This window comes from Cotesia glomerata, linkage group LG5, assembly GCF_020080835.1.
Source record: "Cotesia glomerata isolate CgM1 linkage group LG5, MPM_Cglom_v2.3, whole genome shotgun sequence".
In the NCBI taxonomy this organism is placed as follows: Eukaryota; Metazoa; Arthropoda; class Insecta; order Hymenoptera; family Braconidae; genus Cotesia; species Cotesia glomerata.
Window position 1 is genome coordinate 26336923 of NC_058162.1, and position 19849 is coordinate 26356771.

Consider the following 19849-nt stretch of genomic DNA (forward strand, 5'->3'; position numbering starts at 1 on the left):
TTAAATTGTTTATCAGCAAATGTTGGCTAGTGTAGTTAACATAATTACACTAGTTGATATTGACCAATTATTATTCTTGATAACTAAAATAAGTTGTTATAAATTTAAAAATTTTATTTTTTAAATAAATTCATTGAAACGTAAAAAAGATATTAACGTAAAGCGGTATTAAAATTTGAATAAATGATTTAGTGTTAATCGAAGCTTAGATAAATATAAAGCGTATAAAAAACAGTAAAGAATGAATATTTAATGTGAATGTCCTTGAATATTAGATATGGTTTGATTAAAGAAAGAGATTTCTCTGAAGAGAAGTTTAGAATTACGGGGTAAGGTTGTAGGGTGATTTTTAGGTGAGTAGTAAATGTCCTATAACCCCCGCGACAAATATGGAATTTGCATATAAATCGGGTACTTTCATCTGTGAAGCTTGAGCAACCTTATCCATTTAATAATATTATATGAACAACTAACATTCGAGACTTTCTTAACCACCATTTTGAATTTAATCAATCACTAAAAAAAAGTTAACTCAGTCATTGTTTGATTGTAGACATTATTTGTAAGGAATTTATGAAAATTTCAAATTGCACGCCTCAAAAAATTCATCTAAATCTGTATTATCAAGAGAATAAGTATAATTTTTTAGCCAGTGTATTTATATGATAAAATTGATTTTTATGATTACATTTGGTATCATTAGAAAGGTCTTGACCTGGAGTTGTGGCTTTTCAAGGTTTCATATCATTCTCACCAATAGTCAATTTATGATGATAAGTATTTAGGCTGCATTCGAAAACGCTCTATCTCTAAATACATAATTAAGAAATGACCTTGTATCTTGTGAACTATTGACATTTTTAAAGATATAAGCTCATCCCGATGTTACACTCATCAAGACCTTTCATTTGAGTACCCACATCAATTTTTCATATATTTTATATATTTATATATTTCACAAATACTATATATATAAAATATATAAAAAATGTCATTTGGGTACTCAAATGAATGCTCTTGATGATTATAACATCGGGATGAGCTTATATCTTGAAAATTATCAATAATTAAGAAATGACCTTGTATCTTGTGAACTATTGACATTTTTGAAGATATAAGCTCATCCCGATGTTACACTCATCGAGACCTTTTATTTGAGTCCCCACATCAATTTTATCATATATTTATATATATATAAATATATATATTATATATATTGTGATGCCTTTTCCGGCACTGGCGTCGACAGGGCCGGATCAGGTCACCCAAAAAAATTGGCTTACCTGGTTCGTATATTTGGTTGGGCGCCAGGAACTCAATGTTCCACGGGTCGATCTGGCGGTGGATCTTCGTGGGCGGCGGGTCGGTGTTGAAGAGATTCAAAAATCGAATTACGGCAATCGACGAACAAAGAAATCGAAATGGGACGATAGGATCGGTTAATCAGAGCAACAACAATTAAAAAAAAATAATTGAGGCGTGCAATTCTAATCCAACAACGGTTTATTCAACAACAAATATATACTGTCGGCAATGTCGCATTAATAACAAAATTATTTAACGCAAAAATAATTCTAACGCAAGACTAGTGCTAACGCAATGATTCGACATTTCAAAATAAACCAAATTCTAGAAAGAAATTCGAGTAACCAAAAATAAAAATTACAAAGCCCTTTCTTTCAAACAAAATAAATAAAATGTCGGTTCGCCAAAATGCTTCAACAAATTTCGAAACGAATAAATAATTCAACTCGCAAAATTTATTCAAAATTTCAAAACAAATAATTAATTCAATTCGCAGAATTTATTCGAATTGTCAAAACAAATACTTAATTCAATTCGCAAAATTTATTCAAAATTTCAAAACAAATAATTAATTCAATTCGCAAAATTTAGTCAAAATTTCAAAACAAATAATTACTTCATCTCGCAAAATTTATTCAAATTGTCAAAACAAATAATTAATTCAATTCGCAAAATTTATTCAAATTGTCAAAACAAATAATTAATTCAATTCGCAACATTTATTCAAAATTTCAAAACAAATAATTAATTCAACTCGCCAAATTTATTCAAAAATTTTTAAAAGGAAATAATTATTCCAATCGCAAAATTTTATTAAAAATTTCAATCGCAAAATTTTATCAAAAATTTCAATTGCCCAATTTAATAACAAAATCTCAATCGCAAATCTTTATCAAAAATCGCAACAGCAAAATTTATCTACAAAGTCTTCTCTTTTTTTTTTTATTAAAAAAAAATATAATAATTTCAATCGCAAAATTCAACCAATAATTTCAATCGCAAAAACCTAATAAAGATCTCAAAATTATCCAAAATAATTCAAATCGTCAAATGGTTCAACGATGACAAGAAAAAAAACAAATTATGCGAAGTATTCGAATTCGTCAACTTATTTTACAACGCACTTTACTAAGCCGCTTTGTCGGGTATTTGAAGCTCGAGGTAGGTAAACAGTACTTATAATCCCGACCAAAAATTCCACACACACAAACACGTGACTCAACGGTACCGTGCCGCAGAGTGTCGTCACTAAGCTTCAAAAATACCGCACGGAATTTCTTTAATTCCGTGCAACTCGAATTATAAACAAATTATTTTAACACGACGAAATTCGCGGTGATGACACCCTGGGGCTAATAAAGACAGCGACCAGACTTACCCTGCAGCTACCGTAGACGTCTCGGGCGATGCTGACCAAGTAGACGAAGTTGGCGGCAAAACTGACGGAAGAGCGTCGATATCTCGGCGATGGCGTGTCCGGGGTCGTAGTGTCCAAAACAATTCAGCGAAATATTTCACAATAATGTACACAATCGTACTCACGTCAGCGACAAATTTATAAAAAAACTCAACAGCAAAAACAATCAAAATAGAACGGCACGATGCCACAGTCACGGCGTCCAGATCAGAATAAATTGCTAATATGGCTGCCTCCTCGGCAACCCATGCTCTTTTTTTTTCGGTTCGTTCCAAAAACTCGCATCCAATCAGCTCACAGCTTCTTCTAGCCGGCCGTTGTATTCCGGGATGCGTCCAGTATTCCGTTGCGATCGATGATTGGTCGATACTTCGATTAGTGATCAGCCTCGTGTTCAGATGGCGCCTCGCATACTTGTTGTTGGTCGCTCTCCGTCGTCATTGGTCCGTTCAAATTTTCTCGTCGTTCTATCCTCGCGGCCAGATGTCACGTTGATCGTCGATGGCTCGTAGAAATTCGCGGGTCGTCTGATCGCTATAGTCTAGTCTCACTCACTCATGCATTCAACAATAGTTCACACTCATTCCGGTATTCTTTTTATTTGAATTTTTAATTTAAATTCGGCGCGTTTTCTTTTACTAATTTTACCTCGAGCTTGTCATTCTGATCGGGAGGCTGCTTGGGGCGACACAGGCGCGTCGAATCTCTGCTTTTCCTCAGCTTAGCCAACCTAATAATTTTAAAACTCGGAATTTCAAATTTTAGAAAATTTTCTCATGTCACAATATGTATATATGAAAACTATATCAAAAATACATGTGGGTACTCAAATGACAGCTTTTGATGAGTGTAACATCAGGATGAGCTTACATCGTGAAAATTATCAATAATGAAGAAATGAACTTGTATCTTGTGAACTACTGACATTTTTAAAGATATAAGCTCATCCCGATGTTACACTCATCGAGACCTTTCATTTGAGTACCCACATTAATTTTTCATATATTTATATATATATTATATATTTGTATGTATGAAAACTATATCAAAAATACATGTGGGTACTCAAATGACAGCTTTTGATGAGTGTAACATCGGGATGAGCTTATATCTACAAAATATATATCATATATATATATATATATATATATATATATATATATATATATATATATATATATATATATATATATATATGTAAATATGGAAAATATATCAAAAATGCATGTGGGTACTCAAATGAAAGCTCTTGATGAGTATAACATCGGGATGAGCTTATATCTTTGAAAACGTCAATATTTAAGAAAGTACAGTGCAATTTAACACGTTATTATTTAATAAAGCAAAATTTTATTTATTTATAGTTCACAAGTCACGGCAGTCACCTAGTGACTGCAAGGTTGCTAGTTTTTATTAATATCTTTTGAACATAATTTTATAATTTTTTAGGAATATTGAATATTTAACATTGTAAATTTGGGATAAGGGTTCAAGGAACCAATCTACTGATCAATGTTAACTGAAAAAACATATCACGCAAGAGCAAACAAACATAACTTGGGAATATTCAAATTCAATTTCTTACATAGAATTCTTCTTGTGTTTATTGCATTTGGGGCCAATTTAAAAGCCTCTGACGTACCTTTAGAAGGAATGTCATTTTTCTTCGACAATATATTTCACTCGAATATTTTCTGATAAGAAGGGAGTCTTAAAAAATAGATTTAAATAAGTTAAACTATTTTCTTCAAATTCAATTTTATTATTTGATTAAATACAATTATTTTTTGATTAATTTTCACTCAATAATTACAATTTTTTAGAATGGCATTATATTTCTAAAGAAGTTATTCTTTTTTTATTAATCGTCGCCTTTGTTAAGAGTTTCTGTAGAAAAAAAAATATTCACAGATTTTAATTTGAACAATTATAAAACAATAGGAGGATTTTAAATACAAGAAAGATTGTTTTAAATTAAATTATAAAGAATGTTTTAAAGTAAATTAATTTTGTATTTATATTTACCTTTAACTGTATCCATTAAACTAGGTTTTTCGTCTTCTTGAGGGTAAGGAGAGCGCTTAACTATTTCTCCGCTTCCTTTTAAAAAAAAATATTGAGTGAAAAAAAAATTTGGCCCTGAATTTTTATTGATTAATTAAAATATAAATAATAAAATGTAAATTATTACCAATAGCAACGTTGAATGCCAATAGGATGACGAAGAACATCAAGAAATTCAAGACCTTCATGATTATTTTGTTATTGCTTCAAAAAGTACTGGTACAATTGCTTACTTAGTAAATTGATATATACTGATACTCCAAATACGCATTGCAACGTTTTATACCCTTCAGTAGTAATTAAAAATGAGGACATGCAAAAATTTCCGTGTAGATAATCGATATAATTTATCGATATATTATTATGGAGTTCGTGCACAAGACTTTGAAAACAATGATAAATTTGTAATTATTATAATTGCTGTTAATCAATGTATTCAAATATCCAATTGTTTTTTCGTAATCTATAACGTGTATGTTATCAATAGTTACGAAAGAGTAGAAAAATTATTTAGGTCAACTATGATAATTGTTTTTATTATCTTTTAAAAACAGTCAATAGTAATAATAAATTAAAAATTTTAATAAAAATTTGATAATAATATTTTAATGAATTGATATTATTAAGCGAATAAGAAAAAATTTGTGTCCAGCGTCGAAAAATGATAAAATCGGTTTTTTTTTTTAGTGAGATTTAGTGTCATTGCAAAGATCTTAATTTAAATTTGTGCCTTTTCAAGGGTTCATATCATTCTAGACAGTCAATTTATTATGATAAGTATTTAGGCTGCATTAGAAAATATCTCTAGGTACATAATTAAGAAATGATCTTGTATCTTATGAACTATTGACATTTTTAAAGATATAAGCTCATCCTGATGTTATACTCATCGAGACCTTTCGTTTGAGTACCCACATCAATTTTTCATATATTTTATATATTTATATATTTCACAATTACCATATATATAAAATATCTAAAAATTGCCATGTAGGTACTTAACTGAAAGGTCTTGATGAATTTAACATCGAAGTGAGTTTATATCTTAAGAAATGTCAATAATTAATAAATGACCTTGTATCTTGTTAACTATTGACATTTTTAAAGATATAAGCTCACTCTGATGTTATACTCATCAAGACCTTTCATTTGATTACCCACATCAATTTTTCATATATTTATATATTTTATATATATGTATATATGAAAAATATATCAAAAATGCATGTGGGTACTCAAATAAAAGCTCTTGACAAGTGTAACATCAGAATGAGCTAATATTTTTAAAAATATCAATAATTAAGAAATGACCTTGTATTTCATCGACTACTGATATTTTTAATGATATAAGCTCATACCGACATTACACTCATCGAGACCTTTCATTTGAGTACCCACATCAATTTTTCATATATTTATATATTTTATATATATGTATATATGGAAAATATATCAAAAATGCATGTGGGTACTCAAATAAAAGCTCTTGACAAGTGTAACATCAGAATGAGCTAATATTTTTAAAAATATCAGTAATTAAGAAATGACCTTGTATTTTATCGACTACTGATATTTTTAATGATATAAGCTCATACCGACATTACACTCATCGAGACCTTTCATTTGAGTACCCACATCAATTTTTCATATATTTATATATTTTATATATATATATATAAAATATATCAAAAATGCATGTGGGTACTCAAATGAACGCTCTTGATGAGTGTAACATCAGGATGAGTTTATATCTTAAGAAATGTCAATAATTAATAAATGATCTTGTATCTTCTTAAATATTGACATTTTTAAAGGTATAAGCTCATCCTGATGTTACACTCATCAAGAGCTTTCATTTAAGTACCCATATGCATTTTTAATATATTTTTCATATTTACATATATATAATATATATTTTAAAGATATAAGATCATCCCGATGTTACACTAATGAAAAGCTTTCATTCGAATACCCACATGCATTTTTGATATATTTTTCATATATACATATATATAATATATATAATATATATAAAATATATAAATATATGAAAAATTGATGTGGGTACTCAAATGTAAGGTCTTTAAGAAAGTACAGTGCAATTTAACAAGAGTCATTATTTAATGAAGCAAAATTTTATTTATTTATAGTTCACAAGTCACGGCAGTTACGTAGTGACTGGAAAGTTGTTAATTGGTATTATTATTATTATTAATATTATTGTTATCACTATTTACCAATTTTAAATCATAGAATTTTAATAATAATAATAATAATAATTAAAAAAAAAAATTGTATTTATAAAATTCGATTTGAGAAAATAAATAAAAGTAGCTTTGTAATGAGATACTTTTTAAGAAGTTTTTTTTATCATTTATAATCGGGAAATAAATCGTTTTATTCAATTATCAGAGGCGCTTTTTCAAGAGTTGGGCCATGCTCTCCAGGTTCTTTTTCACTGCTGTCTAGTATAAGTGCGGGGGTGTCACGAAAAAAGCTTCTCTTTGTCCGGCTTAAGAGTCTCAACAGCGAGTAAGAGGCTTAAGAGTACGTTGAGAAGACATTAAATACCAACGACCTGTCGTCGCATTTTATTATTCTTTTAACCCAAATATCGCTGCCGTATTTAAGAACAAAAAAAAATTTTTTTTGTTTTTGTTTTTTTATGACTTGAAAAAAAAAAAAAAAAAAAAAATGGGAGATTGAGAAGACAGTGCGCAATCGAGGTCCTTATTTTTATCTGGTTTTCCGGAGGGATGAATATTTAAGGAGCGGACTTAATCTGTGCTATGGGATTCACGACCTTACATCTTCACTCGTGTATCACTCGAGTAACCGATCTCGAGTGTTTTTGTCAGCAGTCGGGATGATATATACAAACTTTGTTGAAATAATTCAAGAGTTTTTTTTTTTTTTTTTACTTAACGTACCAAAAAATTTTTTATTTATTATTTATAAAGTTACATTTAAAAAAAAAAATCTAAGAAATTTTTAAAGTACTAAATTATTTTTTTTTTTAATTTTGTTAAAAAAAATTTTTTTTTGTTCTACCTTCAGAATTTTATATCAATTAATTTTGATTTTATTGTCTATAAAAAGATTTTATAGCAAAATCAATAACAAGTCAATTAAAAATCAATGTAATTCAATTAAAATTAATTTGAAACACTCAAGTAATTATTTTGATAACTTTACGGAGCGGTTTCATGAAAACAATTAATACTAATCGATACAAATGATTATGAATCAATGTGATTGCTATTGAGCTAAGTCATATTTTTTTGAGAATTAATAAAAAACTTTAAAATTTTTGACTTCATCACAGAAGTAATTAATCAGATCGATAAATCAATAAGTGAACTATAAATAAATAAAATTTTGCTTTATTAAATAATGACTTTTGTTAAATTGCACTGTACTTTTTTAACTAATGACGCTTTTAAAAAAATAAGCTCATCCCGATGTCACACTAAACAAGAGCTTTCATTTGAGTACCCACATGCATTTTTGATATATATTTCATATATACATATATATAATATATATTTTAACGATTTAAGCTCATCTTGATGTTACACTCATCAAGAGCTTTCATTTGAGTACCCACATGCATTTTTGATATATTTTTCATATATACATATATATAAAATATATAAATATATGAAAAATTGATGTGGGGACTCAAATGAAAGGTCTCGATGAATGTAATGTCGGAATGAGCTTATATTCTTAAAAATGTCAATAGTTGACAAGATACAAGGTCATTTCTTAATTATTGACATTTTTAAAAATATAAACTTATTTCGATGTTACGCTCATCGAGACCTTTTATTCAAGTACCCACATGACATTTTTTATATATTTAATATATATGGTATTTGTGAAATATATAAATATATAAAATATATGAAAAATTGATGTGGGTACTCAAATGAAAGGTCTTAATGAGTGTAACATCGGGATGAGCTTATATCTTTAAAATTGTGAATAGTTCACAAGATACAAAGTCATTTCTTAATTTTTGACATTTTCTAAGATATAAACTCATTTTGATGTTACACTCATCGAGACCTTTCATTCAAGTACCCACATGACATTTTTTATATATTTTGTATGTATGGTATTTGTGAAATATATAAATATATAAAATATATGAAAAATTGATGTGGGTATTCAAACGAAAGGTCTCGATGAATATAACATCGAAGTAAGCTTATATCTTTAAAAATGTCAATAGTTGACAAAATACAAGGTCATTTCTTAATTATGTATCTAGAGATGTATCTAGAGAACATTTTCGAATATTTATCATCATAAAACTAACCAAAAAAACCCATTTTATCATATAAATACACTGGCCACAAAATTTTGCTTATTCTCTTAATAATATAAATTTTTCAAGCAAGAAAATCTTTTTTAATTTTAGATTTTCTGTTTCTCTAAAATCCCTTACATCTCTTTCCTTATTTTCCTTTAATTTTTTTTTTCCCTACCAATGGATAACGTTTGTAACATTCACCGCAACCGCGACTCGTTGGCTGACTTTATTGGTTTTTACCGGCACAACACAGTCCGATATTTTTTTATTACTTTGGTACCGAGTGAGCGTTTTTTATGCTCACCCCATCGCATTGTTGCCAGCGAAGAGGGACTTACGCTCGTAAGCGTACATAATATCCGCAGTAGCTAAACCCTGAAAAAAGTGAACCACTATTTTATATTTTTTACCGAACTTACCGCTTTAATACTCGAGCTAATAAATATTTCGAACAAACAGCGACAAGTTGTCCTCAATTTTTTGTCAAAAATCGCGTTTATAAAATTGCACGCCTCAAAACGGTGCCTGATATTTAAGAAAAATAACAAAGTTTGGTAAGAAAAAAAACGACTGGTTGATCTCTGACTGAAGAATGCGAAAATGAGCAACGCGGGCTGGGCCGTCTTCTCGAGCACGAGGGTTGATAAAAAATAAAAATAGCAAAGCATTAAACGCAAACAAGGGTAGCAATTTCGCGAGGGGACTTGAGAGGTCTAACCACCAGAGGAAAGAAACCGAGCCAGCCCAAACCAAGATACGAAAAAAAAAAAAAAAACACGAGAGGGTTAAAGCTACAGATGGGGGTTAAGAACGGTTTAAAAAGCCCGCAACCCAGTCACACGATACTTTTTAATTTAGTAAAAATGCGCATTCATACCATACAAGTATTTGAGGCAGTACGCTCGCTCTACCGCAAGAGAGTTCTGAGCAGGGAAAAGAGTCAGATAGGGGTTGCAATTTTCTAAGGGGATGAAGCTCTTCGAGGGCTTCTGGACCGACTTCAATGGACTCCCAGTAGTAGCTCGTGACGATTAAAGACCACCAGTCGAGAATGCCATTCCCAGAAAGTGTAATTGACACGGATTTATTGTACAGGAAAATTATATTTTTTAACTAACCCCCTGCTGGAAGAAAATTAAAATACCAATCATAGAAGTCTAAAAATTTTAGATTATTTCAGGTATAAGAATGACACTGAAAAAAGTAAACTGTAATATTTACTCGGATTCCGGTTAATTTTTATAGTTTCAAACAGTAAAGCGGACATCAGGGTGGCAAAAATATAAATATTACAGAACTTAATGTAGAAAGTATATAAGCCACAATTTATAATTTAATATCCAAAATAAGTGATTAGTAGCTGTCACTATAGTAAATAACGACGGTTTCATCTTAAAAAATTACAGTTTCAAACAGTAAAAATTGCCATTTCAATATATAGTCGATATTATGAGGAGAAGGGGAACTCAGATGAAAGAGAAGGGGGTCTCACTCTGGGAGAATTTAACATTTCAAACAGTAAAAATTATACTTTTAAAATATACATTTTACCAGTCCAAGCAAGTCAATAATTACAGTTTGATTTTTAGCGTTGCGTTTTAAATTTACTATTTTACTTTGTAAATATTGACGTTGCTTGTATTAGAAATTTACTAATTTTATTTTATACTTTTTACATATCATAAGATCATTTTTTAGGTACGAAATGATAAATATCAAAGTCTGAATTCTTAATTATTATACTTTAATATTTTAAACAATTTACATAGCGAATATTACTGTTTGAAATAGTATTTTCTTCCATGTAAAGAGTAAATTGTAACGTTTGAATTGTAAATATTATAAAGTGAATAGTAAAATCACTCTCAGTATAAAGTTTTGGGTGAAATCGAAATTAAAAAATTCTTTATGAAATGTTACACCTCCCCACTTTAACTAAGCTTGTCCCCAATCACTTGAATAAAAAAAATGAAGCAATTTATTTATTTATTCATTCTGGGCTACAAAATTAGATTTTTTACTGCGAAATGGAGTTTTACGAGGTTGTAATAATATGTAATGAGGATAAGAAATTATGGATAGTCATTTTTATGTTCAGAATTGTCGCACTGACGCTTGGGTGTCTATAGGCTGAATATGATCTGACGAATAATCCTTAGGAGATTTGGGACAATAAAAAATCTACAAATTCTCTCAGTATAAAACCAAAAAAATTATTTATGAAATGTTACACCTCCCCAATTTAACTAAGCTTGTCCCCAATTACTTAAATTCATCTTAATTCACTAAAATTATTAAATTACAAGACAAAAACTCTACAGGTTTATAAATTAGTATCAATAAATAAAGTAAATAAGAAACTTATAGAATGACAAGAGCTTTCATAGGTCAATATCAAGTCGGTGAATTGAAGCGAATCACGTTACTGTACGGACGATTGCTCTTCACATGTAAGGGGATTGATTCCATTCTCTCTATTTTTATTTTATTTAACTTTATTTACTTTTTTTCCTTACATACAAAAGGGAAAAAATTATCGCGAAAAAATAAATGCGAAATCTATATCCTTGAGATCGTAGATGGTTATATGTTAGATAGATAAAGATATAAGATACACTGCACCCTATCCCTATTCATACGCAGTATATAGATGCGTGTATATGCCGTAAAGTATTCTATTTTGCTGCGTAATCCGTGGTTCACGTGAGAGACACGCTTGTGTGTAAGTGTACAATATACAGACATGTTTAGCTTTCTTACAAGTAACTTCATAGAGATCTGAACCGGATCTCCGGCTGGCTCAACGAACGACCCAACTTGCCCATAAATATGATTGCCGAAGCACCCCTTTATGCTTCCCTCACTTCTCCAAACCAGGATCACGTATCTTTACGATCACATTTCCAAAATCCAATCTACGATTATTCTTTATTGAAATAAAATAAAACTTTTTTCCTGGAATCCTTTTATTGCTGATCAATGCTTGTTTAATGATTACAATAATCATTATAATGAGCCTTAAATCATTTTTAAGTAGAAAAATAATTATTGTGTCTAGATAAGGAGTTTTTGACTCAAAAATTAAATAATTTAATTTATTAATTTTTTAACAGAAAAATATTAAATTTACTGCCGATATAAAAAGCGAATTGATAAAGAGCATTAAGAGCATGTAGGACAGAGAATATTCAAATTTTGGACAGAATACTACGCTTTTTGACCAAGTAATTTTTAAATAACAAATCATTAAACTTGGCAGGAGTGTGTTAATAATAGTCTTACGTAAATTGATTCTTTTATTTTTAAATTTAATCATTGAAAAAAAATAACAAAATGATAAATAAATAGGTAGAGTTCGCGCGTAAAACTGCCTTATCTCCAGGCCCATCACATATTCAAGTAAATAAACTTTATTATAAGGAAATTACTAATAAACTTACAACCAATATAATCTTCGAGATTGATTTATTTTTTTGGTTAATCTTTACTTTAGTTTAGATTACTTATAAGACAGAATTATTGAAATGCAGCTAGGTTTGGATAGAAAACTAATTATCAACAAAAAATTTCATTTACTATAGTAAATAAACTATAGTTTAATTTTTTTGAACAGTGTTTGGAGTATTGACAGTCAGCCTGATAACCTCCAGTACATTTTTATGTTTTTTAAATAAACAATCCGATATATTCAATTGGAATTTTTATCACTAGTCCAGACTGAATTACCGACAACAGATTATACTACATGCTCTTAAGAAAGTTCGAGCGTAACTAATGAGTCAAAATAATGTTAAAATTTTTTTTAAATTTTAGTCTTCCCAATATTCTTCAGAATTCTTTATTTTAATTTAAAATAATTTAAACTATCTATTAAAAGATGAATTTTACTTATTTAATAAAGTAAATTAATAAAATGACTTTGGTATTTATTACTTGCCGGAATAAATAAACAGATTTGGCAATAGCGCGTTTGATTATACCCATAACAGAGACGTGGATGAGTGAGTGAGTTAAACATTTCTCTCTCTGTAACTATATTTCTATCCTTTTGTTTTTTCTCAGCTATTGACGCGATGTTGTCAAATCTTTATTTGAATAAATGGCTGACGATAAACGAGTTACAAACATAAAATTTGACTTTAAATATTTCAAAAATTATATCGGTAATGTATTATTATTAAATTGTTTTTATATTTTGCAATAATCCAAGTTTCTTGTGTATATTTTTTTATCCGTTAGAGTTGGGAGGTTAATATTGAAATAAATAATTAAAGTCTCGACAAAACGTTTGTCCGCCATAAGAGCCCGTGTATAAGGAGATAAAATATGTGATTTTTAAAATTTAATATCTAACTAACTAAACGGTGAATTTTTTTTAAATTTTGGGATTAGATAAATTACGTATTTATTTATGAGTATACTTAATTTCAAAGCTCAAAGTTGGAAATTATTTTTTACATTAGATTCGCTCGAACCTCCTTAAAATGTGTAATTTTTTTAAAAAAATTTAATTTTTAATTTATTTACTCAAAAAATTTTTAATTATTGTTTTAAAATAGCACTTCCTTAAGAAAGTTTGAGCTAATCAGTCAAAATAATGTTAAAATTTTTTTTTTAATTTTAGTCTTCCCAATATTCTTCAAAATTCTTTATTTTCATTTAAAATAATTTAAACACTCTATTAATTGATGAATTTTACTTATTTAATAAAACAAAGTAATAGAATGACTTTGGTATTTATTACTTGCCGGAATAAATAAACAGATTTGGCAATAGCGCGTTTGATTATACCCATAACAGAGACGTGGATGAGTGAGTGAGTTAAACATTTCTCTCTCTGTAACTGTATTTCTATCCTTTTCTTTTTTCTCAGCTGTTGACGCGATGTTGTCAAATCTATATTCGAATAAATGGCTGACGATAAACGAGTTACAAACATAAAATTTGACTTTAAATATTTCAAAAATTATATCGGTAATGTATTATTATTAAATTGTTTTTATATTTTGCAATAATCCAAGTTTTGCGTGTATAGTTTTTTATCCGTTAAAATTGGGAGGTTAATATTGAAATAAATAATTAAAGTCTCGACAAAACGTTTGTCCGCCATAAGAGCTCGTGTATAAGGAGATAAAATATGTGATTTTTAAAATTTAATACCTGAGTAACTAAACGGTGAATCTTTTTTAAATTTTGGGATTAGATAAATTACGTATTTATTTATACGCATACTTAATTTCAAAGCTCAAAGTTGGAAATTATTTTTTACATTAGATTCACTCGAACCTCCTTAATTAAATTAAATAAAAATTATTTGATTTATTTTTCGGACTAAATAGTAAATTTTAAAAAAATTTTTTGATAAAAAATATCTTAAAAATAAAAAAATAAAATCTATTTTATAATAAATGTAATTATAACAAGCAATGTTGCCAGTTTGAAGTAATTTAAAAATATAAATAATTATTTAAGCTCATTAAATTTGGCCCTGATGATAAGAATTTTTTATTAGAGAAAAGTCTTCTTTTATTGGTAGATTTTTTTAGCTTTATATTTATACTTTAAAAAATTTTTATATTTATCAAAGTGTATAAAAAAAATTTTTTTTAAACGATACTAAAATATTTTAATAGTTTTATTTATATATATTAAAATTTTTAATATTATTTAGTTTCTTAATTTTATGAGCAAGATCACGTCAACTGGACCCGCTATTTTCCACTTGATCAAGAAAATTAAGTTCATGTATCTTTTTTATAAGTACATACCAAGATAAAATGATCCCCGAAACGATTTTTAAAAATTTCGATTTTAACAATAATTTTTTTTACAATGAAAATTTTAGGTACTTTTAATTAAAAAATGGATTGTAAATCAACCGTTAAAGTTAAATTAATGGGACTTGAAGGATTTGTTTTTAAAATGTTTATATTTTAATAAAATATTAATAACTAAAAATTATTTGTTTATTATCATATTGTTAATTAACTTTTAAGTTAACAAATGAAAATTTCACTGACTTCTCGGTGAAAAAATGAAGTTTTTTTTATCGGTTACATGCGTTATTTATTAAAGTTTAAGATTTCAGAAAAAAATTTCACTGCTCGCGATTTGTTTAAACAATATAAATTTATTTATCACAGCGCGCCGAGCGCCAGGCGCTGTTAGAATACCGCGCCGTCGAACGTCAGACTATGGTACAGCTTTGATTAATTATAATTAAAAATAACAATTAAAAATATAATTATCAAACAAATTTTATTATTATTATGATCAATATTATGACTAATAAAATAAGTGAATTCTCTATTATTAAAGAAAAATAGAAAAAACGAACTAGTATTAAATATTTAATTTTGTAGACATTTGTTAACTTTATTTTATTTTTTTTTTTTAAAACTTGGTTAATAAAAACTTTTTTATCTTCCGAAACATTATTATATTATTATTAATAATATAGTAATATATTACTATATTATTACTAGCGGACCAGACAGACGTTTTCTTGTACACACGTCTTAAATTAAAAAATTTCAAGTTTATTTGAATGAGCTGTTACAGTTTGGACCGTTTTGATGAAAATTATTATTAAAACGTTATTATAATGACATATTTCAATTAGCACCTGATTGATTTCAACACAATTACACAAAATATTTTTGAATTTCGATTATAATTTTTTTTCTCAAATGAATATTCGATACTGTCTGTCAGATCCAATGTAAAACATTCCAAGATCAAGAACAATTTATAAATAAAAATCTAAACTATTTTCGAATCCACCTAAAGACACACAAAAAGTTTCATTAAAATTGGTCCAGCCGTTTAGAAAAAGTTCAGTGACAAACACACGCACAGAGAGAATATATATATAAATATATATAAAGATTAATAATACAATAATGTGTCGGAAGATAAAAAAGTTTTTATTAACCAAGTTTAAAAAAAAATAAATAAAATAAAGTTAACAAATGTCTACAAAATTTAAAATTTATTACTAGTTCGTTTTTTCTATTTTTCTTTAATAATAGAGAATTTACTTATTTTATTAGTCATAATATTGATCATGATAATAAAATTTGTTTGATAATTATATTTTTAATTGTTATTTTTAATTATAATTATAATTAATTATAATTAATCGAAGCTATAACATAGTCTGACGTTCGACGGCGCGGTATTCTGACAGCGCCTGGCGCTCGGCGCGCTGTGATAAATAAATTTATATTGTTTAAACAAATCGCGAGCAGTGAAATTTTTTCCTGAAATCTTAAACTTTAATAAATAACGCATGTAACCGATAAAAAAAAACTTCATTTTTTCACCGAGAAGTCAGTGAAATTTTCATTTGTTAACTTAAAAGTTAATTAACAATATGATAATAAACAAATAATTTTTAGTTATTAATATTTTATTAAAATATAAACATTTTAAAAACAAATCCTTCAAGCTCCATTAATTTAACTTTAACGGTTGATTTACAATCCATTTTTTAATTAAAAGTACCTAAAATTTTCATTGTAAAAAAAATTATTGTTAAAATCGAAATTTTTAAAAATCGTTTCGAGGATCATTTTATCTTGGTATGTACTTATAAAAAAGATACATGAACTTAATTTTCATGATCAAGTGGAAAATAGGGGGTCCAGTTGACGTGATCTTGCTCTTATATCTTTCAGTAGAATTTTACAATATTCATTAGTCAGAAATATTGATGATAAAAATATATGAAAAAAAATATCACGTGACTCGTTAATGTCTTTTTAGAATATTCTCGAAAACAATTATTTGATAAGCTTAATAGGTTAGTTTAGAATGACTCACATTGATGATATTTATAAAGCTATAAATCTTTAAATCACCGGCATTAAATATCAATCGTCTAAAGTGCTAACTCAAAAATATTTTTTTAAAACAAAACTAAGAGAATTAAATTAATATAAAATGCAGGGAATAAATTTCTTTATATCTTTTGCTGTTTTGCTGCTTCTTAAATCAAGCTCTGGTAAATATTTACATAAATTAACAAATTAATTTTTTATTATAAAATTAAGTTTTTTATTTTTCAATTTTGTAATCTAGGCGCACTTAATCATGAACCTGAAAAGGAAATAACTCCCTTAGAACTTCCATCGGGTGAAAGGAATTTTGATATTGTTAAAGGTAAAAAATTATTTATTTAAAAAAAAAAAAAATTAATTTTTTTTTATTAAATAGAATACTCAGAAGAAATTCCTTTGGAAGATATGGACAGCAATATGCTTCAGGGTAATTTTGTTTTTTATTTTATTTTATATTAATTAATTTTTTTTAATTTTTGATTGGAATTTTTAGCTCATCCAAGAATTGTTCGTCAAGTTGAAGCTCCAAAAAAAGAATATACACCGATAACTTCAGGTTAAAATTTTTTTTATCTTATCTATAAATTTTTGCATTAAAAAAAATTGTTTTAGTAAAAAATAGATTTTGACAAAAAATGTTTTTTAAAAAAAAGTGATAAAAAATTTTTATAAATTCAACTAATTTCTAGTTTATTAAAAAAAAAAATTAATTAATTTTTAGTGATTATTAAGATTGTAATTTTTATTTTTATTTAGAAAATTCCAAAGATGATCAAGAAGATATCTCACTAGAACTGCTAGATGGCGATCATCAATTAGATAAATTTCGCTATAACTATGATGAAAAAAAAAATTGATAAATTGTTCTAAAGTGATTAAATATAATATTCAAAATTATTGTTGAGTAAAAAAATTGTAAGGAACTAATTCTTTAAATGAATTAAAATAAAAATTTTAAAATATTATTTTTCTTTAATTATAATAACAAATATAAGTATAAAAAAATATTTTTTATTACTAAGTACTTAATATTAACCGTAGTAATTTTTGTAGCCAAATTTGTTGTAATCGTAATTTTTATCTTGAGGGTAATTAGCTATATCGTAATTATTTCCTGTTAAAGTAAAATTTTGTCTATTATTATAATTATTAATTAAGAGTTGCAACTAGAAATATTATAAAAAAATAAATACTCAACCTGTCTTCACATTTTCCGCAATTATTTGAGGTCTCATCGCACGCATCCAATGAAAACACGCTATATTGCAAAAGATAATTTATATTTCACAAAGGAAGCAACAAAAATTTTTGTTAAAATATAAATAATTACCTGAAGAAAAATAAATGCACAAAATTATAGAAGAATACAAGAAAAAAATATTTTTCATGTTAAACTAAAATAAAAAAAAATGCAAAGCGAAATTTTGCTTGCTATGAATTGCAATTAAGTTAGATTTTAGTTTGACGTAAGGTGTATCGTAACAATGCGTCATAAATAATGCATCGGTACATGTTTTTGAAATAACTACTGAAACAATGATAAAGTATCAAACAATGAGTAATTTTTTGCATTGTAACTGCCGAGAATTACGGATTAAGAATAAAAAAATTTTTACTGAATGATTCTTCGATATTTTTAACTACAAAATAGATAGTTTAGAATTTTAAAATAATTTTTAAGAATAAAATTTCTATTTTAGAAATCAAAAAATAATGTTAGTGATATTTAATCGTATGTATAGTCATAATTATAATTCTTTCAACAATTTTCTTCCAATTTTTTACTAAATAATTATTCTCTTAAATAAAAAAGAATTTTCTTCAGTATCTACCCAAAAATATGCTAATTTGAATCCGTAATTAGAATTTTAAGATACTAACAATATATTTACCTTAAGCAAGACATATATCATTCCCAGTATTATTAATATTCTTGCTACAATTTTATTCCAATTCCTCATCAAATAATTATTTATTTGGCAACTCGCATTTCCACTCTTAAAATTATATGTCAATTTATAAAGAGACTGACACTTTAATAAAGTAACCTCTGGATTTATTTTAAAGTTCCCGACTATTCAGACCTTAAAATACTAAAACAAAACGTTATTAACAATTAATAAATGTGTTAGCATAAAACGGAGGTATTTATTATGTTTGGAGATGTCGAACAAGTGGAACAAGTCGAACAATCTAACTTTTGTTGATGGTAGTTAATTCCTCGGCCTACCGGTCTGTAAGCGAAAAACTTTGGACTACTTTCGCCACCTATCTACTAAACTGGACACTATTTACTGTTGATAAAATTTTTTGAACTAAAATTATCTAAAACCTAAACTAAAATGTTGAATACTATTAAAATTACTGTTGCTGTTTGCTTAAGAAAATATTTTCTTCTATAAATCCTTGAAGCTTATATTCTTTGTTACTCCTGTGCAATTATTTTCAAATTTTCTTGTTGAAAATTTGAATTTGAAATTAGAATTGAAATTTTATTTTAAGATACTAACAATATATTTACCTTAAACAAGACATATATTATTCTAAGTAGTATTATTATTCTTGCTTCAACTTTCTTCCATTTCCTCACCAAATAATTATTTATTTGGCAACTCGCAAATCCGCTCTTAAAATTATATGTCAATTTATAAAGAGACTAACGCTTTAATAAAGTAACCTCTGGATTTATTTTAAAGTTCCCGACTAATCAGACCTTAAAATACTAAAACAAAACGTTATTAACAATTAATAAATGTGTTAGCATAAAACGGAGGTGTTTATTATGTTTGGAGATGTCGAACAAGTGGATCAAGTCGGAGAATCTAACTTTTGTTGATGATAGTTAATTACTCGGCCTACTGGTCTGTAAGCGAAAAACTTTGGACTACGTTCGCCACCTATCTG

General features: G+C 27.3%; 2 protein-coding genes and 1 long non-coding RNA gene across 15 annotated transcripts in view; 1 reads left to right on the forward strand and 2 right to left on the reverse strand.

Moving 5' to 3' along the window:
- The window catches only part of LOC123265192, a 398621-nt gene that overhangs the window by 123022 nt on the left and 255750 nt on the right, over positions 1-19849 (reverse strand). The gene's annotated exons all lie outside the window — the stretch shown is intronic.
- On the forward strand, positions 150-17855 carry LOC123265194. 4 transcript variants are annotated; one of them, XM_044728850.1, is made up of 6 exons: positions 150-353; positions 16872-17109; positions 17187-17267; positions 17322-17372; positions 17439-17501; positions 17702-17855. In XM_044728850.1, the coding sequence occupies exons 2-6, from the start codon at positions 17049-17051 to the stop codon at positions 17800-17802; spliced, it is 357 nt and encodes a 118-aa protein (XP_044584785.1). In that variant the 5' UTR covers positions 150-353; positions 16872-17048; the 3' UTR covers positions 17803-17855. The 4 variants fall into 4 exon arrangements, with proteins under 4 accessions (XP_044584785.1, XP_044584786.1, XP_044584787.1 ...); XM_044728851.1 differs by having other exon boundaries at positions 16909-17109; XM_044728852.1 differs by having other exon boundaries at positions 16948-17109.
- On the reverse strand, positions 4498-5062 carry LOC123265195. Its single transcript, XR_006509528.1, has 3 exons — positions 4914-5062; positions 4748-4822; positions 4498-4609 (listed from the first exon to the last, which is right to left on the reverse strand). It is a non-coding gene; the product is annotated as an uncharacterized LOC123265195 (long non-coding RNA).

Coding starts and splice junctions, on each gene's coding strand:
- LOC123265194 (XM_044728850.1), top strand. CDS start 17,049: ATGCAGGGAATAAATTTCTTTATATCTTTTGCTGTTTTGCTGCTTCTT. Junction 17,110..17,186: donor GCTTCTTAAATCAAGCTCTG/GTAAATATTTAC, acceptor TTTGTAATCTAG/GCGCACTTAATCATGAACCT. Junction 17,373..17,438: donor GGACAGCAATATGCTTCAGG/GTAATTTTGTTT, acceptor TGGAATTTTTAG/CTCATCCAAGAATTGTTCGT.